The sequence below is a fragment of the Telmatherina bonti genome (genome assembly GCF_933228915.1).
Source record: "Telmatherina bonti genome assembly, chromosome: 18".
In the NCBI taxonomy this organism is placed as follows: domain Eukaryota; kingdom Metazoa; phylum Chordata; class Actinopteri; order Atheriniformes; family Telmatherinidae; genus Telmatherina; species Telmatherina bonti.
The window spans coordinates 21,234,096-21,251,595 of record NC_136616.1 but is presented as its reverse complement, the minus strand read 5'-3'; the positions used below and the strand labels follow the sequence as shown (position 1 = coordinate 21,251,595).

Below are 17,500 nucleotides of genomic sequence, written 5' to 3'. Positions count from 1 at the left end.
GCCAGCGGCTTGCCGTCCAAGCTGTGGGCCGTCGTGGATCTGTATGGCAAGTGCACTCAAGTGACGGTGGTGAGCTGCGAACCGCCACCGCCTTCCTCAGAGAGGGAGAGAGAGACAATAGAGCGGGACGAGGAGGAGGACGAAGAGGAGGAAGAAGAAGAAGTGGTAGTACGTGGGGGTCGAGAGGATGTAGGAATTGCAGCACTGATGAATGTGGCAGCAATGAATGAAATAATGAATGGAGATGAAGGTAGGAGCATTTTTTTTTTTTACGGAGTATTTGTTGTTTTTTTCCATCTTTTACCAAGGGTTGTTTTCATCTCTGCGTTATTCTTCCTCCTCTTCTGCCAGTGCCTGAGCTCAGCTGCAGTCACAGCAGACCAGACAAGTTTCCCAACAACCTGGAGCCTGATACTGGTAAGAAGATCCTCAGATCAGACATCAGATATTTTCAAGTAGGACCTGCACTGATGGCTGCTCTCTTCCGGTCTCCAGTTCTGACAGAGCACCAGCTGTTCGACGTCTTCAACAATGCAATAGTATCTTTTTATCGCTCTGAAGATGAGGGCGGAGGGGAAGATGGTGGAGGAGGCGGCGGCGGCGGCGGCGGTGAAGTTGGAGGAGGAAACGCTGGAACTGACTCTTTTTCCAGGAATAACAGAGGCATCAGCAGTGGAGGAGGCTCAATGAACAGTGACAGTGGGACAGGGTCAGGAGGAGGTGTTGGGGGAGATGGTGGAAATTCTAATAACAGCCCAGCTGGAAATGGAGGGGTGGGACTGGGAGCTGTGACGAGTGGCATGACCACCAATGACGCGCTGCTCTTCCATGAGAAATGTGGTACATTGATCAAATTGAGCAACAACAACAAGACTGCAGAGCGGAGGAGACCACTGGATGAGTTCAACAACGGTGTAGTGATGACCAACCGGCCGCTCCGCCACAACGAGATGTTCGAGGTGTTTGCAATTACACTACTCATTGCTATGATGCTTGTTGTTTACTGACACCACTGTTGGGAATGTTAAACATTTATTTTAGGTGTGTAAAACAGATTTTATCTGTCTTATTATCAGATTCGCATCGATAAGCTGGTGGACAAGTGGTCAGGCTCAATCGAGATTGGTGTGACCACACACAACCCAAATAACCTGGACTATCCTGCAACCATGACCAATCTGCGCTCAGGTAACACACACCTTATAAGACCAAGAATCTGTGTTTGAAGATAAAATCAGAAGACACTCATTGTGAAATTTTTGGTTTCCTTATTAGGTACAATCATGATGAGTGGCTGTGGGATATTAACCAATGGGAAAGGAACCCGCAGGGAATACTGTGAATTTAGCCTCGACGAACTTCAGGTTTGTGGCAACGCAAAGCAGAAACGTCTCCTTATGATTTTTATCACTTGAAATCTGTTAATCTTAACTTATGTACCATCCAATTCCAGGAAGGGGATCATATAGGGCTGATGCGTAAAGCCAGCGGTGCGCTCCATTTCTACATCAATGGCATTGATCAAGGTGAGACAGGTTGTGATACTGGGTTTTCTGTGGATTGCTGCGTTAATGTTTTAGCAGCGGTTGACGTGTGGTTGAAAAGCAGCCAACATATTAGCATCTAGTGGGAATAAAGCGACTGAGAATGCAACATGTCAATTGTCTTACCTAACCACAGCATGCGTCTCCTTTCCCAGGTGTTGCGGCCGCTCAGACCCCTGGTGTGGTCTACGGAGTGGTAGACCTCTACGGCATGGCTGTCAAAGTCACCATAGTTCATAATCACAACCACAGTGACCGCCTCAGACGCAACAACGCCATCATGAGGGCTCTGTCACCAGATGTCGGTCGACCTCGGCCTGCTCTCTCGTTAACTCCAGACTCAGACGGACCTGACCGTCTGCTCTTTCACCCCAACTGTGGCCAAAAAGCTGCCATCATCTGCGATGGCAGGACGGCACTGCGGCCACAGTGAGTCCGTCTCCTTTCTACTGGATAATCTTTACTTTTAGATAATAATAATAATGTGTAGAAATTCACCGCTATCAGTTTTTAAAGCATTTTAAACGCTTTTTTTTCCCACAGTGCGACTGATGACTTTAACCATGGTGTGGTCCTGAGCAGCCGGCCGCTGCGCTCCAACGAGGTTTTCCAGGTTCGCATCGACAAGATGGTTGACAAGTGGGCTGGTTCGATTGAAATTGGAGTCACAACACACAACCCTGCCTACCTGCAGCTGCCCTCCACCATGACAAACTTGCGCTCAGGTAAGATATAAGAGGAATTTGTACACTGTGGTGTTTTTCTCAGCCGGAAGGCCTGATCCGTGTTGTGGGATGTTTTCCAGGGACGTGGATGATGACAGGGAACGGTGTGATGCACAACGGAACCACAATCTTAGATGAGTATGGCCACAACTTGGACCGACTCAAAGTAAGTGGTTTTTTAGGCTCATTAGTAACGTCTCTCATCCCTTGTAGTCCTTCCTTTTAGTCTTTATCTGCACTTTACCCACCTGCAGGCTGGTGACACAGTTGGAGTCGTGCGGAAAGAAGATGGCAGCCTCCATTTTTTTGTGAACGGCGTGGCGCAAGGCCCGGCTGCCTGGAACGTCCCCCCCAGCGTCTACGCCGTGGTCGATCTCTATGGGCAAGCTGCCCAGGCCACTATCATGGACGACATGGGTGAGAACCAGAGAAGAAGAAGGAATACATAACCCCATCTCAGATCCTACTTAAAGGAAAAATCTAAGATAAGTTTTATTCTGTTGTTTGTCATTCTCTTAGTGGACCTCCCCCCTCTTCCAGAGGACAGCTCAGAGGGGCCTACTGCCATGTCCCCTGGAAGTCCCTGCTCAGTAGCTGGGACCACCACAACCAGTGACTTGCGTTTCCACCAGCTGCACGGCACCAATGCTGTCATCACCAATGGGGGGCGCACCGCCCTGCGTCAGAACTGCCGCAGCGAGTTCAACGATGCTATTGTCATTTCCAACAGGTGATAGGAATTATGCTGAAGTTACTTGTAGTGATCATCCATCCAGTTTCAGAGTTCACTACATCTGTCTCATATGATGGGAATCTCATGGGAATCCTGAAAGTTCTTTGAACGGACCATTTCTATGTGTGTAGGTGCCTTCGGGATGGAGAGCTGTTTGAAATTGTTATTCAGAAAATGGTGGATCGCTGGTCAGGTTCAATAGAAGCAGGTGAGATAGCTGTTTTGTGTCTTTATCCCACGGTAATGTTTTGGGGGGTTTTTTTGTAGTTGTATTTTATTTTTGTGTGTTTTTTTTTTTTTTATATACAAGCGTCTCCTGTTTTTCCTGTGTTTCCAGGAGTGACAGCCATCAAGCCAGAGGAGCTTGAATTTCCAAACACAATGACAGATATTGACTATGACACTTGGATGCTAAGGTAATACTGCCTAAAAGATGTTTTTATTTGATATTTTGCAGTGTGAACTCCTAAAACTGTTTTATTTGCCATTGTAGAAGAATCCTAAACCACAAAACAAGTGCTGATCTTTACCATACTCGTCTTTAGGAGTGGGAAATCAAATTGAAAAAATCGAACGTCTGGATTTTTTGCTTCACAATTTTAAAATGGATTTTATTAACAAACAAAAAAAAAATCGATTTTTTTTTTTTCTTTCTTTTTTAATTCTTTTTCAAATAAATAGAAATAATCCATTATAAAATTTTTGTCATTTTTATCGTTGATCTTTTTACTTGTCTTACTGGGCGTTATAGCAGCAGAATGATGGTCTGGCTATTGTTTTTTTTTTTTAATTGAAATTAAGAAAAATGACAAAAACAAAAAGTTTTGTACTTTTTTTTTGCTTTTAGTCTAAAAAATTCAGCAATATCGAAGAATTGTGAGAATTGCAATTGAAATCAAAAGGGCACTCAAAAAATCAGAATCAAATCAGGACAAAAGCATCTCGTCACAGCTCTACTTGTCATCATTTAGCACAAGAGATCATTTCAGAACCAACTAATTTCTTAGAGATCGGAGTAGGGCTGGGCGATATCACCAAAATCTCATATCCCAATATAGCTTATATTATATCCCCATAACGATAAACACAACAATATAAAATTGTTTGTGTAATTTTGTGTCAATAGTCAGTTATGTGTCAGATGTACTTGACAACGTCAGCAGTGATTTCCTTCCATCTGGGAGAACTATGGCCGTATTCATGCATGAATATCTGTTGCAGCGTTTGCATCTGGAGTTTATTACGAGCGGTTTCGCCACCATGTCACGCTGCTTTTGCGGCGTTTGCTCATTGACTCTATTCTTTATTCTGTATTCTTTATCCTGATTCTTGCGCAGGTGATAAAATTAGTTACCTTTAGTTGTGTCGGAGTCCATTGTTGGGACCGCGAGCTAGTCTGATGTCGGTTCGACGTCAGTCTTTTTATATCCGAAAAACATTCATGCAACCGAAAAGTTTCCCTTTTATAAACAAGCTCATCAGTTTTGGTTGGCAAGTCATCTTTTAGTGAATTATCCTGCTCTGAAATGCATCTGCTACAGTCTTCCTTAATGTTTTTTTTATATTGCAGCGTAGGGCTGGGCAATATATCGAATATACTCGAGATATCGTGGCTAGTCCCCTGTGCGATATAGAAAATGCCTATATTCATCATATTTGAGTATCCTGTTGTCACGCAGTTGTTTTTAGCTGTGGGCGTGGTTTTCTCCCTCCTCCTCAACTCTGCACCGCTTTGCACAGAGAGTTAAAGCAAGCGCACCTAGTTACGTACATAACGTGAGCTACGTGCTACGTCATGAGAGGCAGCGTGTAGCCACTGTTGCCAACTTGGCGACTTTCTCGCTAAATCTGGCGCCTTTTTTTGTGAAAAGCAACTAGCGACAAATCTAGTGACTTTTACTGGAGTTATTGGGGACTTTCCTGGTGTTTTGGCGACTGACTTTAAAGCGCATATTGTAAAGTTATTGTCAGAACGAGAGTCTCTCCCCGTCCTAAAGCACTCAGTCGCTCCGGCTGCAGCTGCAGCCAGTCAGAGGAGCAGAGAGGACACGTGCACGACTCCACCTACAGTCACAATGAACAGCCAATTCCGCTACTGATCCCGCTCTGGATTACAGAGTGGGACGTAAATTGCAAAGTTTTTCACGTCACGCAAAAATAATTAACTATATATGATTACATTCACAGCCTCTGTCACTTACTCACCTCATCCACTGTGTGTGACACAAGCTAAATATTTATCTAGCTCGTCATGTCTCTAAATAGTACAGAAAGGAGTGGGAATCAACTCCTGAATTAAAAACTGGCTGAAGCCGTTTATTAGAGACGATACGATGACATTCTGCCTGTATTATAAGACTGATTTCTATGCTAAACTCTGGGATTTAAAAAAAAAAAAGTACACGACAACTCAAAAACGTATCCATAAAGCAAAGCCTTATAATAGTTCATCATTTGAAAAGTCCCCCCCTAGAGCACATATTTTCATACGTTGCATTTATTACATCATGCAAAGTCACTTTATTTTGTTTTAAAATGACATGTTTCTGCCACTGCTTTAACTGTTCCATAAATACGGTTTTGATCAGTTTGCTTCGTTAGAATTTCATCCTTTTGGCATAAATGTTTAAAATCAGCATATCTTAAGGCAGTATGAGCAATTGTGTTTTAATGGAGACACAAAATAATCTTACTGATGTGATTGTATGCACCAAAGCATTAATTCAAGGCTAAGGTAAATATCGAGATATATATCGTATATCGTGACATGGCATAAAAATATCGGGATATTACTAAAAGGTCATATCGCCCAGCCCTATTGCAGCGTGTATGCCATAAAGCGCATCTTAATGTAAAATACTGCAGTAAAGCACCTTATCGTGGTGTAAACGATAGACTCATATGAAACAATAGACATTTTCTATCGTCCAAACAATATTGTCATATCCCCCAGCCCTTGATGTGAAATTTAAATTATGTGCCTCAGAATTTTAATGTAGGACTTTTAGGACCTTTGAGCTCCATTTGGATCTGAAGAATTTGAATGTTTTTTGCAGTGGAACAGCCATCATGCAGGATGGCAACACAATGCGCAACAATTATGGTTGTGATCTGGACTCCTTGACCACGGGATCACGGATCGGCATGATGCGTTCAGCCACTGGCGACCTCCATTATTACATCAACGGTGTGGATCAAGGTGTTGCCTGCTCCGGTCTGCCACCAGGTAGAGAGCATAGATGATCCAGCAACAAGTTGTTCAAGTGCCATCATCTTAATTTGTATACCTGTATCTGATCCCTATAACAGCTATTTTCGTCTGCCTTTTTCAGAGGTGTATGCCGTGATCGATCTGTATGGTCAGTGTGTTCAGGTGTCTATCACCAGCTCTTCAGGTCCCCTTGACAACAGCCTCTGTACCAGCAATGTCACAGAGAAAAGCTTCCCCATCCACTCACCAGGTGCACATCTGACGTTTAAAAGAAAAAAAAAAGAAATACTAGAAGTTAAAACAAGCCTCCCTAAAATGATCAGCTGTTCTCAGAGCAACATTTTCCATCCTCTTTGTGTGTGTGTGTGTGTAGTGGCAGGTGTTGCCCATCGGCTCCATGGTAAGCACGGGAAAAACGTGGTGCTGCTCGGTGAGGGCTGCCAGGCTGTCAGAGTTGGCGGTTACGCTCACGGCATCGTGTTCAGTGCGAAGGAGCTCAAAGCAGACGAGTTGTTTGAGGTAAGGAAATGCTCACAGCTACCTCTTCATCGGGACTACATGGTAAATGCAAGTATGAGGAGGTAGTTGTTTTCTTCCCTGAGTTCCCTCTCTTGTGTGTGTGTGTGTGTGTGTGTGTGTGTGCAGGTGAGGATTGATGAAGTGGATGAGCAGTGGTGCGGCTCTCTACACATCGGTCTGACCACGCTGGCACCTCCAGAGCTGCCATCCTGTCCGCTTTCAGGTCTCTCCCCCTCCCTGCCGCAGCTCCGCACCAAGGTCACCTGGCTGCTCTGTGGCTCTGAGGTCCGTCGCAACGGAGTCTTGCAGCGCCAGAACTACGGCTGCTCACTGGACCGGCTGACGGTAAGTCACATCCCTTTTCTACTGAGAGCGACGGGAGGTTGGGACCAGATGAAAACTTCAGCACTGCAGCTCTTGCAGCAAGATTTACAATGACTACATAGGCTGGTTAGCTTAAACCAGTGGTTCAAAACTTCAAACTAGGATCTATTTTTCATGAACATTTATAAAAACACATGCCTTTCAAAAATGAACTGAATAATCTGTCAGCATCTGCTATTTACTGTATGGTAAGAAAAAGCAGACATTATCACTGAGTATTTATTGTGGGACTCTCAGCACTCTTTACTTTAGTTTGCACTTGATATGATTTTTATTTTGATGTGAGCTGTAACTGAGGATATAAAAGATACCTCTATCCTTTGTTTCTGTTGACGTATGAGATTAGTTAACACATTTTTGTAATACCAGGGAGAAATTGCTACGTTAGCCTTCTGAAAACTAAGCTTTGAACTTTTGATCAAAGTATCTTATTTTTTCCCCAAGTCTGTACTTGAAACTTTCTTAGCCTAAATTAAAAGCACTGCTGGCTTTAGCAACGCTTTAAGCTGGGAAGAATGGGCAAAAATAACTCTTTAACAAGATTATGTTTATTATGTTATATAGCTTTTTGTGCATATATTTCTGCAACGTTACAAAACCCAAAGTCCACATCATAGGACCTCTCTCCATATCCATCCAACTCATTTGCATAATGCTCCCCCAGTGGAAAGGATGAGCAGCTGTCGGTCGCTTTAAACCATTTTTGATCACGAGCATGCTGAACCCTTTGCAAATGCAAGCATTAAATGAGATATGCAGAGTGAATTGAACCATTTCAACACTTGTTGGCTCTTTTGGATAAGTTTCTGTTGTCACATTTTTACATAATTGTCACAACTAGTTGTGTTCCACGTCCATAGTTTGATTGTCTAAAGAAACTTTGGTGACAAATAGTTTGTGTTTTTACACACTGAGAACCAGAGATGATCTAAATGGAGAGATTAAGGCTGATGTATGTTTGCAGGTTGGAAACCGCGTGGGTGTGAAGAGGTGCAACGATGACACTATGCACATCTTTATTGACGGAGAGGACATGGGACCAGCTGCTACTGCTGTAGCTAAGGTACATGCTCTGTCACGCAGCTCAAACCTACATAGCCACATAATACCATTCCTATGTACCTTCTTCTTGCTCTTTGCAGAACATCTATGCAGTTTTGGACCTGTATGGGCGGATAACAGCGGTTTCCATTGTTAGCTCCTCCCTGATGGAGGACACGGAGAGCATCAAGGCGCCTTCACTCTCCTCAGACAGCTGCAGTGAAGGGGAGGAAGACAGCACTCCAGTAAGAGAGGTAAGTAATAAACAATTTATGTTTCTGAATTCGACGCTGGAGAGAAAACCTTCATTCCACGTCCTGCTATATCCAGGTTGAAAGTGAGCCGTGTGCTCTGGTGCCAATGGTCATGGCATTCCTGGAAAACCACGGCAAAAACATCCAACTTTCCAACCAGAATCTGACAGCAGCCCGGGTATCGAGCTACAACCAGGGCATGCTCGTCACCGCCCAGCCGCTGGCACGTCAGCAGCTCTTCCAGGTAACTAGCTTTCCTGCAGTACAACCCAGAAATAAGATATTATGGCATGGTGTGTGACCATTCCAGTCTTTTTGGTCACCAGTTTCAGATTGACCGGCTGAACCCGTCATGGACGTCGTCGCTGTCATTAGGGGTGATCGGCCACTCTCCCGACCGGCTCAACTTTCCCTCCACAGCATGCTGTCTGAAACGCTCTGCCTGGCTGCTGCAGCGAGACTCTGTCTTCCACAACTCCCTAAAGGTACACACTCAAACACACTTTTAACAATGCTGTTGATTGATTTTTGTCTTGCATGACAGACAAACTGTCTTCTCACTTGTACAAGTGATTGATCTTTATCTGTTCCTTAATGCTTTTTTTTTTTTTTTTTCTGCATCACATTCCTATCTCCTCATTAGATATGTGAGAACTATGGTCCTAACCTTGATACTTGCCCAGAGGGGACAGTGCTGGGTCTCCTGGTGGATACTAACAGCTGCCTTCACCTCTATGTTAATGGCATGGACCAGGGCGTTGCAGCTCAGGACATCCCTTCTCCCTGTTACCCATTCATTGACCTCTATGGCCAGTGTGAACAAGTTAGTACGGAGATTCGCAGAGTTCAGTTGTCAGATGTCTATATTTACGTGGAAATAACAATATAAATGTCATGGCAGGTTACCATAGTTACAAACAATGTTCCAGCTGTGGGTGCAGACAGCGGTGAGACCCGCTGTCAGGGCGACATGGAGAAGGCGGACATGGTTGATGGTACAAAACAACGTTTTTTTGGGGTTTTTTTTTCTTTTTTTGTGTCAGTTTTGAACTTTGTTACCGTCTTGAAATTCATGAGTTTTCTCTGTTTATGCAGGAATCAAAGAAAGTGTGTGCTGGACACCCCCTCCAGAGGTCAACCCCAACAAGACCTGTGAGTACCAGGCATTGTGCTCCCGCTTCAAAGATCTCCTCACATTACCAGGTGGGCACCTTTTCTTTTTCTTTATTTGAACTATTTATCTATTTTTTTTGTCTCGACAATCTTCATCTAACGTGAAATTGTGCGTGCTGTTGATTTAAGATGGCTACTTCAATGAAGACGCAAAGTACAACTTGTGCTACTGTGAGTCCTGCCACAAGCTCCGGGGTGACGAGGCTTATTACAAAAGAGGAGAACCACCCCGGGACTACGCTCTGCCCTTTGGATGGTGCCGCTTCGCCCTCAGGTAAGAAGATGGTCCCTCAGCCAGAAAAATTAAGCATTGAAGTAAAAACTATACAGCTCAAATGTATGAGCCACTTTCATATGGCATCAAAGTTCAGGAGATCAATAAAACATTTGCAGTCACTTTGCAATTTGAGTATATTACTTCATTACAAATAATGAATACAGAGAACAGCAAACAACCAATGTTCTTATGCTACAAACAGGAATGGAAACAATTTCGTTTTTTAAATGCACCACATTCTATTACAGATTTCTTTCTACAGAAATAAATTAGGCAATTGCATGTCTTAGACTTGATTTACTACTTGTGCATCCATAGTTAAACTCCTCCCATTTGTACAGGATCAAGTCCCACTGTGAGGTTTCCAATGCACTAAAAAAGTGGCACATTGCATATCACGGTACCAGCATAGGAGCCTTGCGACGCACATTGGACCACAGTCAGCTGCTGCCTGGTAGAACATATTTTTATTATCTAATTTTCTAAACTTTTGTTCTGTGTTGTTTCTTGTTTTCTCTTTTGCTGCTTTCATTTGTAGTCTTTACCAAAATCCCTGTGACTATAACCATTTTCTTTTTGCAGGAATGTCATCGATCTTCTCAGTATCTCCAGTGAAGGCAGAAGGCCCTAACGACTACACTGAGCCTGAAGAGAACAGCGCCCCTGGCAGGGAGGTTCCCAGAGTGCGGCTGTCCCCCACTATGCGCTACTCTGGTTTGGAGATCTTTGCTCCCAAAGTGCAGTAAGTCCATTCTAGACATATTGTTCATGAAAATACCTCAAGGCCTCTTTTTAATAGTCCATATTAGAACAAACAGGAATTTAAGCCTAAATATATAGAAACTGACTCTTCCTCTTATCTTCATACAGATTTAGGGACCCCCGTTCTCACCGCTGCCACCAGGCTCAGGTGGGATTCCAGGTATGTGTGCGTCCAGGTTCCTATAAGGTTGGTCCTCAGACGCTTGGTAACAGCGAGCCCCTGGATCCTCGCTTCAGCAACTCAGAGATTGAGTGGATTACTAAAGAGCAGGGCGGCACGCTCCTTTACGGACTGCTCATTCGGGTAGAGTGAACAAAGTAACACGCGTGGCATTCGGGTGGGACTGAGGAGGGTCTGTGTGGCTCTCCTTGTACTTGTAATAAAACTGACAACCAAATCCAAGCCCTGCCTTGAGCAAGAGACTCCTTTGTAATCCAACTGGTCCTACTGGGGATTGATAACAATTCAGCATTTTTGAATCTCTTTTTGGTTGTTTGCTTTTGAACTCTTCATGGCCGGTGGCTACGGCAGTTTTCAAAGAACAGACACTGCCTGCACTTTATGTTTTGGACACTCGTCGGTGATTTTTAAACTTCTCATTGACGCAATAGGTTTGTTTATTTGCTTCACACCTGCCCCAATTCAAAAGAACTTATCATTTCCCATCCTCATGAACGGCTTCTTTTTGGCACTTAGTTTTACACTTGCCATCTCTGCTCTGGTCAGTGTTCTCTGCAGGGAGAAGCTTTTTTTTTTTTTTTGGCCCATCTGTACTTTAATAGACTTGACACCTAAAATTAGTGAGATGTGGGGTTAGAAGAAAAAGAAAACCATTTGAATCCAAGAATTAACCCAAAACTGTCATGTTTTGGTGACTTTTTGTGTCAGGGAGGGGGGTTCAAATTGGAGGAGGGATTAAAAAAAAAAAAAGAAAAAGATGTTTACACATGTACCACTGTATGTTGTTGTCCTCCACTCATCTCTGTGTGATTTTGTATTTTATTCATTCAGGCCAAGTTTCACTTGATTTATCATATGGATCCCAAACACAAGCTTTAAACTGAGGGACAAACTGGAGTGAAAAATGAACTTCTGAAAAATATGCTACTCTACCTTTTGGGAATTTATAATTGTGCCAGATTATGAATGGTAAATTTAGCTCCAGCCTTATAAACTGTGTCACAAGTTACAGGATGTCACTATGTTTAAAATCTCATGTAGTTTTCAGGGGAGTTTAAATATTTAAAACATTTATGAGCTTGTTATTATGTCTGCTAAGGGTTAAGTAATGAGATTGTACTGCGCTAACATTTATACATGAAATAAGAAGCCAAACCGGCTAGCCCTGTTCCTGCTCTCCCAAATAAAAAAACAAAAAAATGGAAAGAAGCTAACAAGCCTAATAAAGGCAACATCAATGCCTTATTTTACACATTTAAAGAACTATTTTTACATTTGTTAAAGAAAAAGACTAAACTAGTGTTAAATAATTGTTTTGTCAGTTTGCGTCCGTCTGCACCGTTTCCATGGGAACCATCTGGGTACATCTTGGGTTAGCTTCCCCCAACGGTGCTAGCAGCCGGATAGCTTAGCGGAAAGACTTGGAAACCAATTAACTAGAGCAATTAAAGGATAAATAATAAATTTTAAGTACACCCAAAAAAAATTTTATGTCGTTTGTTTAAACCACGAGTATATGCGCGTTTGATTATTAAAAGGTCACGGTTGCCTAGCAACTGGCGAAAAGTCGTCCTCGGGGAAAAATTATCAATTTGAAATTGGACAGAGGAAAAATACTTTTAAAAAAAAAAAAAAAAGTAATTTATTTAACACTAAAAATAATGAAACTTCAGGTAGGCTTGCTTCATGTTGGCATACACCATCGTGCTAACGCATGATGCAAAAATGCACATTTTTGTTTATCATCGTTTACACTCCATTCACACACCTTTCCTAGTCTGACACTGTTTACCAGGCTGACTGGACCGCTACAGGCCCACAGGGAAGAATTACAACATCAAGTTGTTTGCATCTAACAACCTACACTCATGTTTACATGTGAATGTTTTCAATTAGGGCTCTGCATTTCTTTCACTCCATATTTGATTTACACTCGTCATAATGTTTAAATGGACTGTCTACAACTTTGATTGTATGTGAGCAGCTTTTTAAGTCTTTTTGGCCAATTTGCTAAAACCTACAAAAGAACACGAACCTGAGCATTTTTTCAAGGCACAGTTTTGAGTTATTCTTGAAATTTACAACTGAAGGAGCTCAATCACTTTCTTAGAGCAGCTGTGATCTAACTGATGGAAGATCTACAATGTTTGGCAGATGCGGAAAAAAAAACACTTCCAATCAAAAATGTGAAAAATATTACATGGGTTATTTACAGCCCAGTGCTGCTTTATACACATTGTTTTGTTTTGTTTTTCTGTATGTTGCATTGTACAGGCTGTTACATAACAAATCATATCTTCCTGATTTATAAAAAATAAACTGACCGTGTGCACAGAAAAGAAAACCGTTTTTCATGTTGCTGGGGAACCAGAAAAAAGACCAAACCTGCTGGTGCTTTTGGTTGCTTTCTTTCAGATTTTATTTAAAGTAGGAAAAGAGACTGGTCTCTGACATGTTATTGCAGTGTTTCACTCAATCACAACTTATTCAAAATGTTGTAGACTAATAACTCATTAAGGCCAATAGTGGGAGTTTTCATACTTCTGCCTTCAGGGCAGCTCTGTCCTGCCATTTACCAACAAACACACATTTATAAAATACAGCCTCAGCCAAGATTTCAGCTACCACTAAGACCAGATAAATGACTCTACTGTCCCACAAACATGTTATGACTGTAGTATGTTAATGTGCCACTGACAACATTTCTGCTGTGTATTCTGTTGGTTTGCATAGTCTGCTTCAGTTATCTGTCTTCTACTCTATGAAGTCATTTCTGCACCTTTTTTGTTTTTAAAGTTGGACCCTGAGTTTTGTTTTGTTGTTCTGATGTCTTCTAACGAAGTTATTTATTCTGGTCCTGCCTTAAAATTTGCTTTGCTGGGAATAAATTGGAGTATTTCTTTTTAGGTGTATGAAGTTAAAGTTAGGTGACATTTAGCTATGACAAAGTCTTAACACTAGTGCCATTTGAATGATCTTCATTCTTTCTGCATTCACTTCTGCTTAAAAACTTAAACGTTTATATAAGATGCTCCAGTGAATGATCTTATTCTCGGTGCTATTGAGCATATTTTCCTATATGGTAATCTATTCCTTTGATACTTCAAATCCAAAAGAGGTTTTGTTAAACTGGTTAAAAGCAACTGCACAGTTTAGCAACAGTGCCTAAGTCTCAGAACCAGAAAAATGTAAAGAGGGTCATCCAAGGTTTTTGCTACAAAATATTAACGTGAAGCTCTTGGACAGCAGAAAACCTAAGTGCAGCTCTTGGTGGTGAGCTTCTTTCTCGGGAGGGAAGTTCAAATGTTAAGCAGCAAGTTGAATGACAAGCTGAGGAGGTAAAACACCTCCATAAGAGCGCTGAAAACAGCTTTGAAAAAGACAAACGGACAAAGACGATGAAAAAGTTTGGTTCAGCTTCATTCAAATGTACATCTTGACTTCCACACACACTCACACGCACACAATCTTTCAAATGTCAGAAATTAACAACAAAGTCTCACAGTTTAAAAAAATAGCGAAAAGTTCTTTGTACACTTTCACATTACAACTGTTTTAACACGTTCCCAAACCCTGACACGCAAGCATTCACTCTCAAACGCAAGGTTGCAAGCTACAGTGAGTGCTTTTTATAAAAACATATGATCACAGTAGTTCAAATCAAATGGCTCCTTTTAAAATAAATAAACAACCTTCGTTACAGGACTTCCGCATCTTTCAAGTCATTATGAGTTAAAAACAAAGTCCACTACAGCAGCTGCTTTTGCTCCCAAGCTTGAAATTAAACAAAAGGAATCTACAACACACTAGTGGGTGAAAACGCTCTCGAGCCCACTAACTTGTACATACACACAGCTTCTTGCCTCACCTGCTGCGTCACATGACTGAGGCGAGGCAGTGAGGAACCGCTAAGTAAAAACCACAGTTAAAGAATCTTAAAGGATCTTATTGTTTACAAACCTTTCTTGCTTTTATAAAAGACTTTTCAGTTTTAGCTTAAAACTCCTTAATTTAGCTGTTTCAATGGACAGACAGCCTCCATCTCCTGAAAGCATATCACTTCAGATATACGAGGTTGCTTCCTTGGTGCTCTCTGGCTCTACTTCCCTGACTCAGCAGATACTGAACAACTAAAACATGTCCTTTGACATGTGGACAACTGCAGTGATGCGACTGGCTTTGAGGAGAGTTTGGCAGTCTGAAAAGTAAAAAGAATAATAAATAAAAAAAAAATTAGTTGTTGAAATGTTTCAGCAAGATTTGCGGAGCAGGACAGCAAAACTATGAGAGCACTTCACGTTCTCTTTTTTTCCCTCTCCAGCGAAGGAGGAGTAACGAGACTACAGTAAGAGAGAGATTTTTTTTTTTAAAAAAAAAAAAAAAAAAAAAAAAAGAAGGAATAATTCTCCCAGAATTCATTGTGGCTGGTTGTGGGAGAACAGTATGGACAGGAGAGACAAAGCAGCCACAAAAAAGACGAGGAAAGAAGAGGAGTAAATCGAGCAGCAATTTGAGTTCGTTTTGTCTCCCATCGTCTACTTTACAGATTTTCTTTTTTTTTTTTTGTTGTTGTTTTTCTTCCCGAGAAACTTCAGAACTTCTTGGGGCCCCAGGCTGATGTTTGCTTCGGAGCCACACCTGTCCCAAATGTGGGGAAGTCTTCTGCACTGCTCATGTCTGGAGCCTGGAGCAAACAAACAAGGCAACACATGATTAGCAACATCTTTTTCTTCCCCTAAAACCGAACTAAGAAGTTGCTTTGTAAATACTCAACATCACCTTTCATTAACACCAATCAGTTTCTTTCCCAACAGTCATTAATGAGTATAAAAATCTAAATCAGCATCTTCTACCTTATTCCCTGCTGCGTTCCAGGGTGCATCGCGCACCACAAAGCCTTTAGCTGGACCTCCACTACTATCATCCAAACCTCCTGCTCCTCCTGCTCCTCCATAGCGGGATGGAGGCTTCATGTATGCAGCCAAGGTCTCGGTCTCGGTCACGCTGAGCATCTGAAAGACACCATGGATTGACAGGAGCAACATGCTCTTTAACCAGCCTCTTCAACTCCACAATATCTCTATGTATGTATCTATATATCTCTATCTCTATGTATATCTATCTATCTATCTCTATATCTATATACACACTATTCACAAAAAGTTAGGGATGTTCAGCTTTTGGGTGAAATTTCACAACAAGCCTAAAATGCATTCAAACCTGTACAGGTGAACTTAATGTGATCTTCTCTAAGCTTTTAAATGCACATGTCCAACTGTTAAATGTTTCAATAAATTTTGCACAAGTTGCTGTTCTCTAAAAAGAAGCTTAATGGCAAAAATCACGGCAGGTGTGTGATCCTTGAATTGACCAATAAATGTCCTGGTTCAATTAGAGCTGGTGTTTAAACAGTTGTCCTCATCATGCTGTTCACATTTTGACATCATGAGACCAAGACGACACCTAACAATGGAACAACAGTCCCTTGCCATTGTGATGCTTCAAACAGGACGTTCTCAGACAGAAGTGGCCACTGAGCTTGGAGTGTCACAGAGTGTCATCAGCAGATTGCAACAGAGATATGGAGAGACTGGAGGAGTCACAGAAAGGCCTAGAAGTGGACGTCCTTTGGCCACATCCCGTGCTGATGACCGCTACATTGTGAACACTGCCCTGAGAAACCGAATGATGAATGCCGCTCAACTCCAGGCACGTTTAAGAGAGGTGAGAGGCACCCAAGTGTCACGTCAGACCATTCGAAACCGTTTACATCAGGGTGGTCTGCGTGCTAGACGACCTGCACGGGTACCTGACCACACCACCAGGCACAGGCATCGTCGTCTTGCATGGGCCAGGGAGCATTTACGCTGGACGAGGAACCAGTGGGCCTCAGTGCTGTTCTCTGATGAAAGTCGATTCACACTGAGCAGAAATGATGGCCGGCAACGATGTTGGAGACATCAGGGAGAGCGCTATGCATCAGCCACTGTTGTCACCAGGCGAGCTTTTGGTGGTGGCGGTGTTACAGTGTGGGCAGGGGTGTCCACTTGGTACAGAACTGCCCTACACTTTGTGAATGGTACAGTGACAAGCCCATACTACCTGAATAACATCATTAATCCAGTGATTGTGCCCCTACATGAACAGCAGAGGCCTAATTTCATCTTCATGGACGACAATGCTCCTGCTCATCGAGGCCGCATCATCAGGGAACGGCTGTTGGAGACTGGTGTACCTCAAATGGAATGGCCTGCACTCTCTCCAGACCTGAATCCCATTGAAAACCTGTGGGATCAGCTGAGCCGTCGTGTAGAGGCTCGAAACCCTGCACCCCAGAACCTCAATGACCTGAGGGCTGCCCTTCAAGAAGAGTGGGATGCCATGCCTCAGCAGGCAATAAGTTGCCTTGTGAACAGCATGAGACGTCGTTGTCAAGCTGTAATTGATGCTCAAGGGCACATGACGAGATATTGAGACGTTCAAATTTTTTGTTGTGGTGTAACTACCATTGTTGTTACCTTTTGTGTTGAATGAATTTTTTGAGATGAGGAAATCAGTAGTGCATCCTTCTACTTAAATGTCTTACTTTTATGATATTATATCACTGTAGCATGAACATATTGCATGTTCCATAAATTTCACCTGAAAGCCAAATATCCCTAACTTTTTGTGAGTAGTGTATATCTATATATATAT

At 42.4% G+C, this 17,500-nt stretch overlaps 2 protein-coding genes across 3 annotated transcripts in view; one reads left to right on the top strand and one right to left on the bottom strand.

Annotated features, from left to right (window-relative positions):
- The window catches only part of neurl4 (neuralized E3 ubiquitin protein ligase 4), a gene marked incomplete at its 5' end in the record, with an annotated part of 20,634 nt that extends 7,447 nt beyond the window's left edge, over positions 1-13,187 (top strand). Inside the window, 28 exons of one of the 2 annotated variants that reach the window (XM_079257432.1) lie at positions 1-250; positions 352-417; positions 496-959; positions 1,077-1,188; positions 1,276-1,364; positions 1,454-1,526; positions 1,700-1,973; positions 2,088-2,269; positions 2,350-2,435; positions 2,524-2,686; positions 2,789-2,999; positions 3,134-3,210; positions 3,340-3,418; positions 6,059-6,228; positions 6,335-6,463; positions 6,587-6,732; positions 6,859-7,077; positions 8,081-8,179; positions 8,259-8,411; positions 8,488-8,655; positions 8,738-8,896; positions 9,055-9,234; positions 9,313-9,406; positions 9,507-9,614; positions 9,714-9,858; positions 10,203-10,315; positions 10,444-10,603; positions 10,732-13,187. The exon at positions 1-250 is cut by the window's left edge and continues 261 nt beyond it. In XM_079257432.1, coding sequence (XP_079113558.1) covers positions 1-250; positions 352-417; positions 496-959; positions 1,077-1,188; positions 1,276-1,364; positions 1,454-1,526; positions 1,700-1,973; positions 2,088-2,269; positions 2,350-2,435; positions 2,524-2,686; positions 2,789-2,999; positions 3,134-3,210; positions 3,340-3,418; positions 6,059-6,228; positions 6,335-6,463; positions 6,587-6,732; positions 6,859-7,077; positions 8,081-8,179; positions 8,259-8,411; positions 8,488-8,655; positions 8,738-8,896; positions 9,055-9,234; positions 9,313-9,406; positions 9,507-9,614; positions 9,714-9,858; positions 10,203-10,315; positions 10,444-10,603; positions 10,732-10,936 — 4,374 coding nt within the window. In that variant the 3' untranslated portion in view covers positions 10,937-13,187. Of the gene's footprint in view, positions 251-351; positions 960-1,076; positions 1,189-1,275; positions 1,365-1,453; positions 1,527-1,699; positions 1,974-2,087; positions 2,270-2,349; positions 2,436-2,523; positions 2,687-2,788; positions 3,000-3,133; positions 3,211-3,339; positions 3,419-6,058; positions 6,229-6,334; positions 6,464-6,586; positions 6,733-6,858; positions 7,078-8,080; positions 8,180-8,258; positions 8,412-8,487; positions 8,656-8,737; positions 8,897-9,054; positions 9,235-9,312; positions 9,407-9,506; positions 9,615-9,713; positions 9,859-10,202; positions 10,316-10,443; positions 10,604-10,731 lie in introns of both variants that reach the window. The other variant, XM_079257431.1, reaches the window with a different exon arrangement.
- Positions 13,188-15,324: 2,137 nt separating this feature from the next.
- hdlbpb (high density lipoprotein binding protein b) overlaps positions 15,325-17,500 on the bottom strand; it is an 18,028-nt gene continuing 15,852 nt past the window's right edge. The window contains exons 25-26 of the mRNA XM_079257787.1: positions 15,658-15,816; positions 15,325-15,488 (exon numbers count right to left, since the gene is read on the bottom strand). Coding sequence (XP_079113913.1) covers positions 15,396-15,488; positions 15,658-15,816 — 252 coding nt within the window. The 3' untranslated portion in view covers positions 15,325-15,395. The remainder of the gene's footprint in view (positions 15,489-15,657; positions 15,817-17,500) is intronic.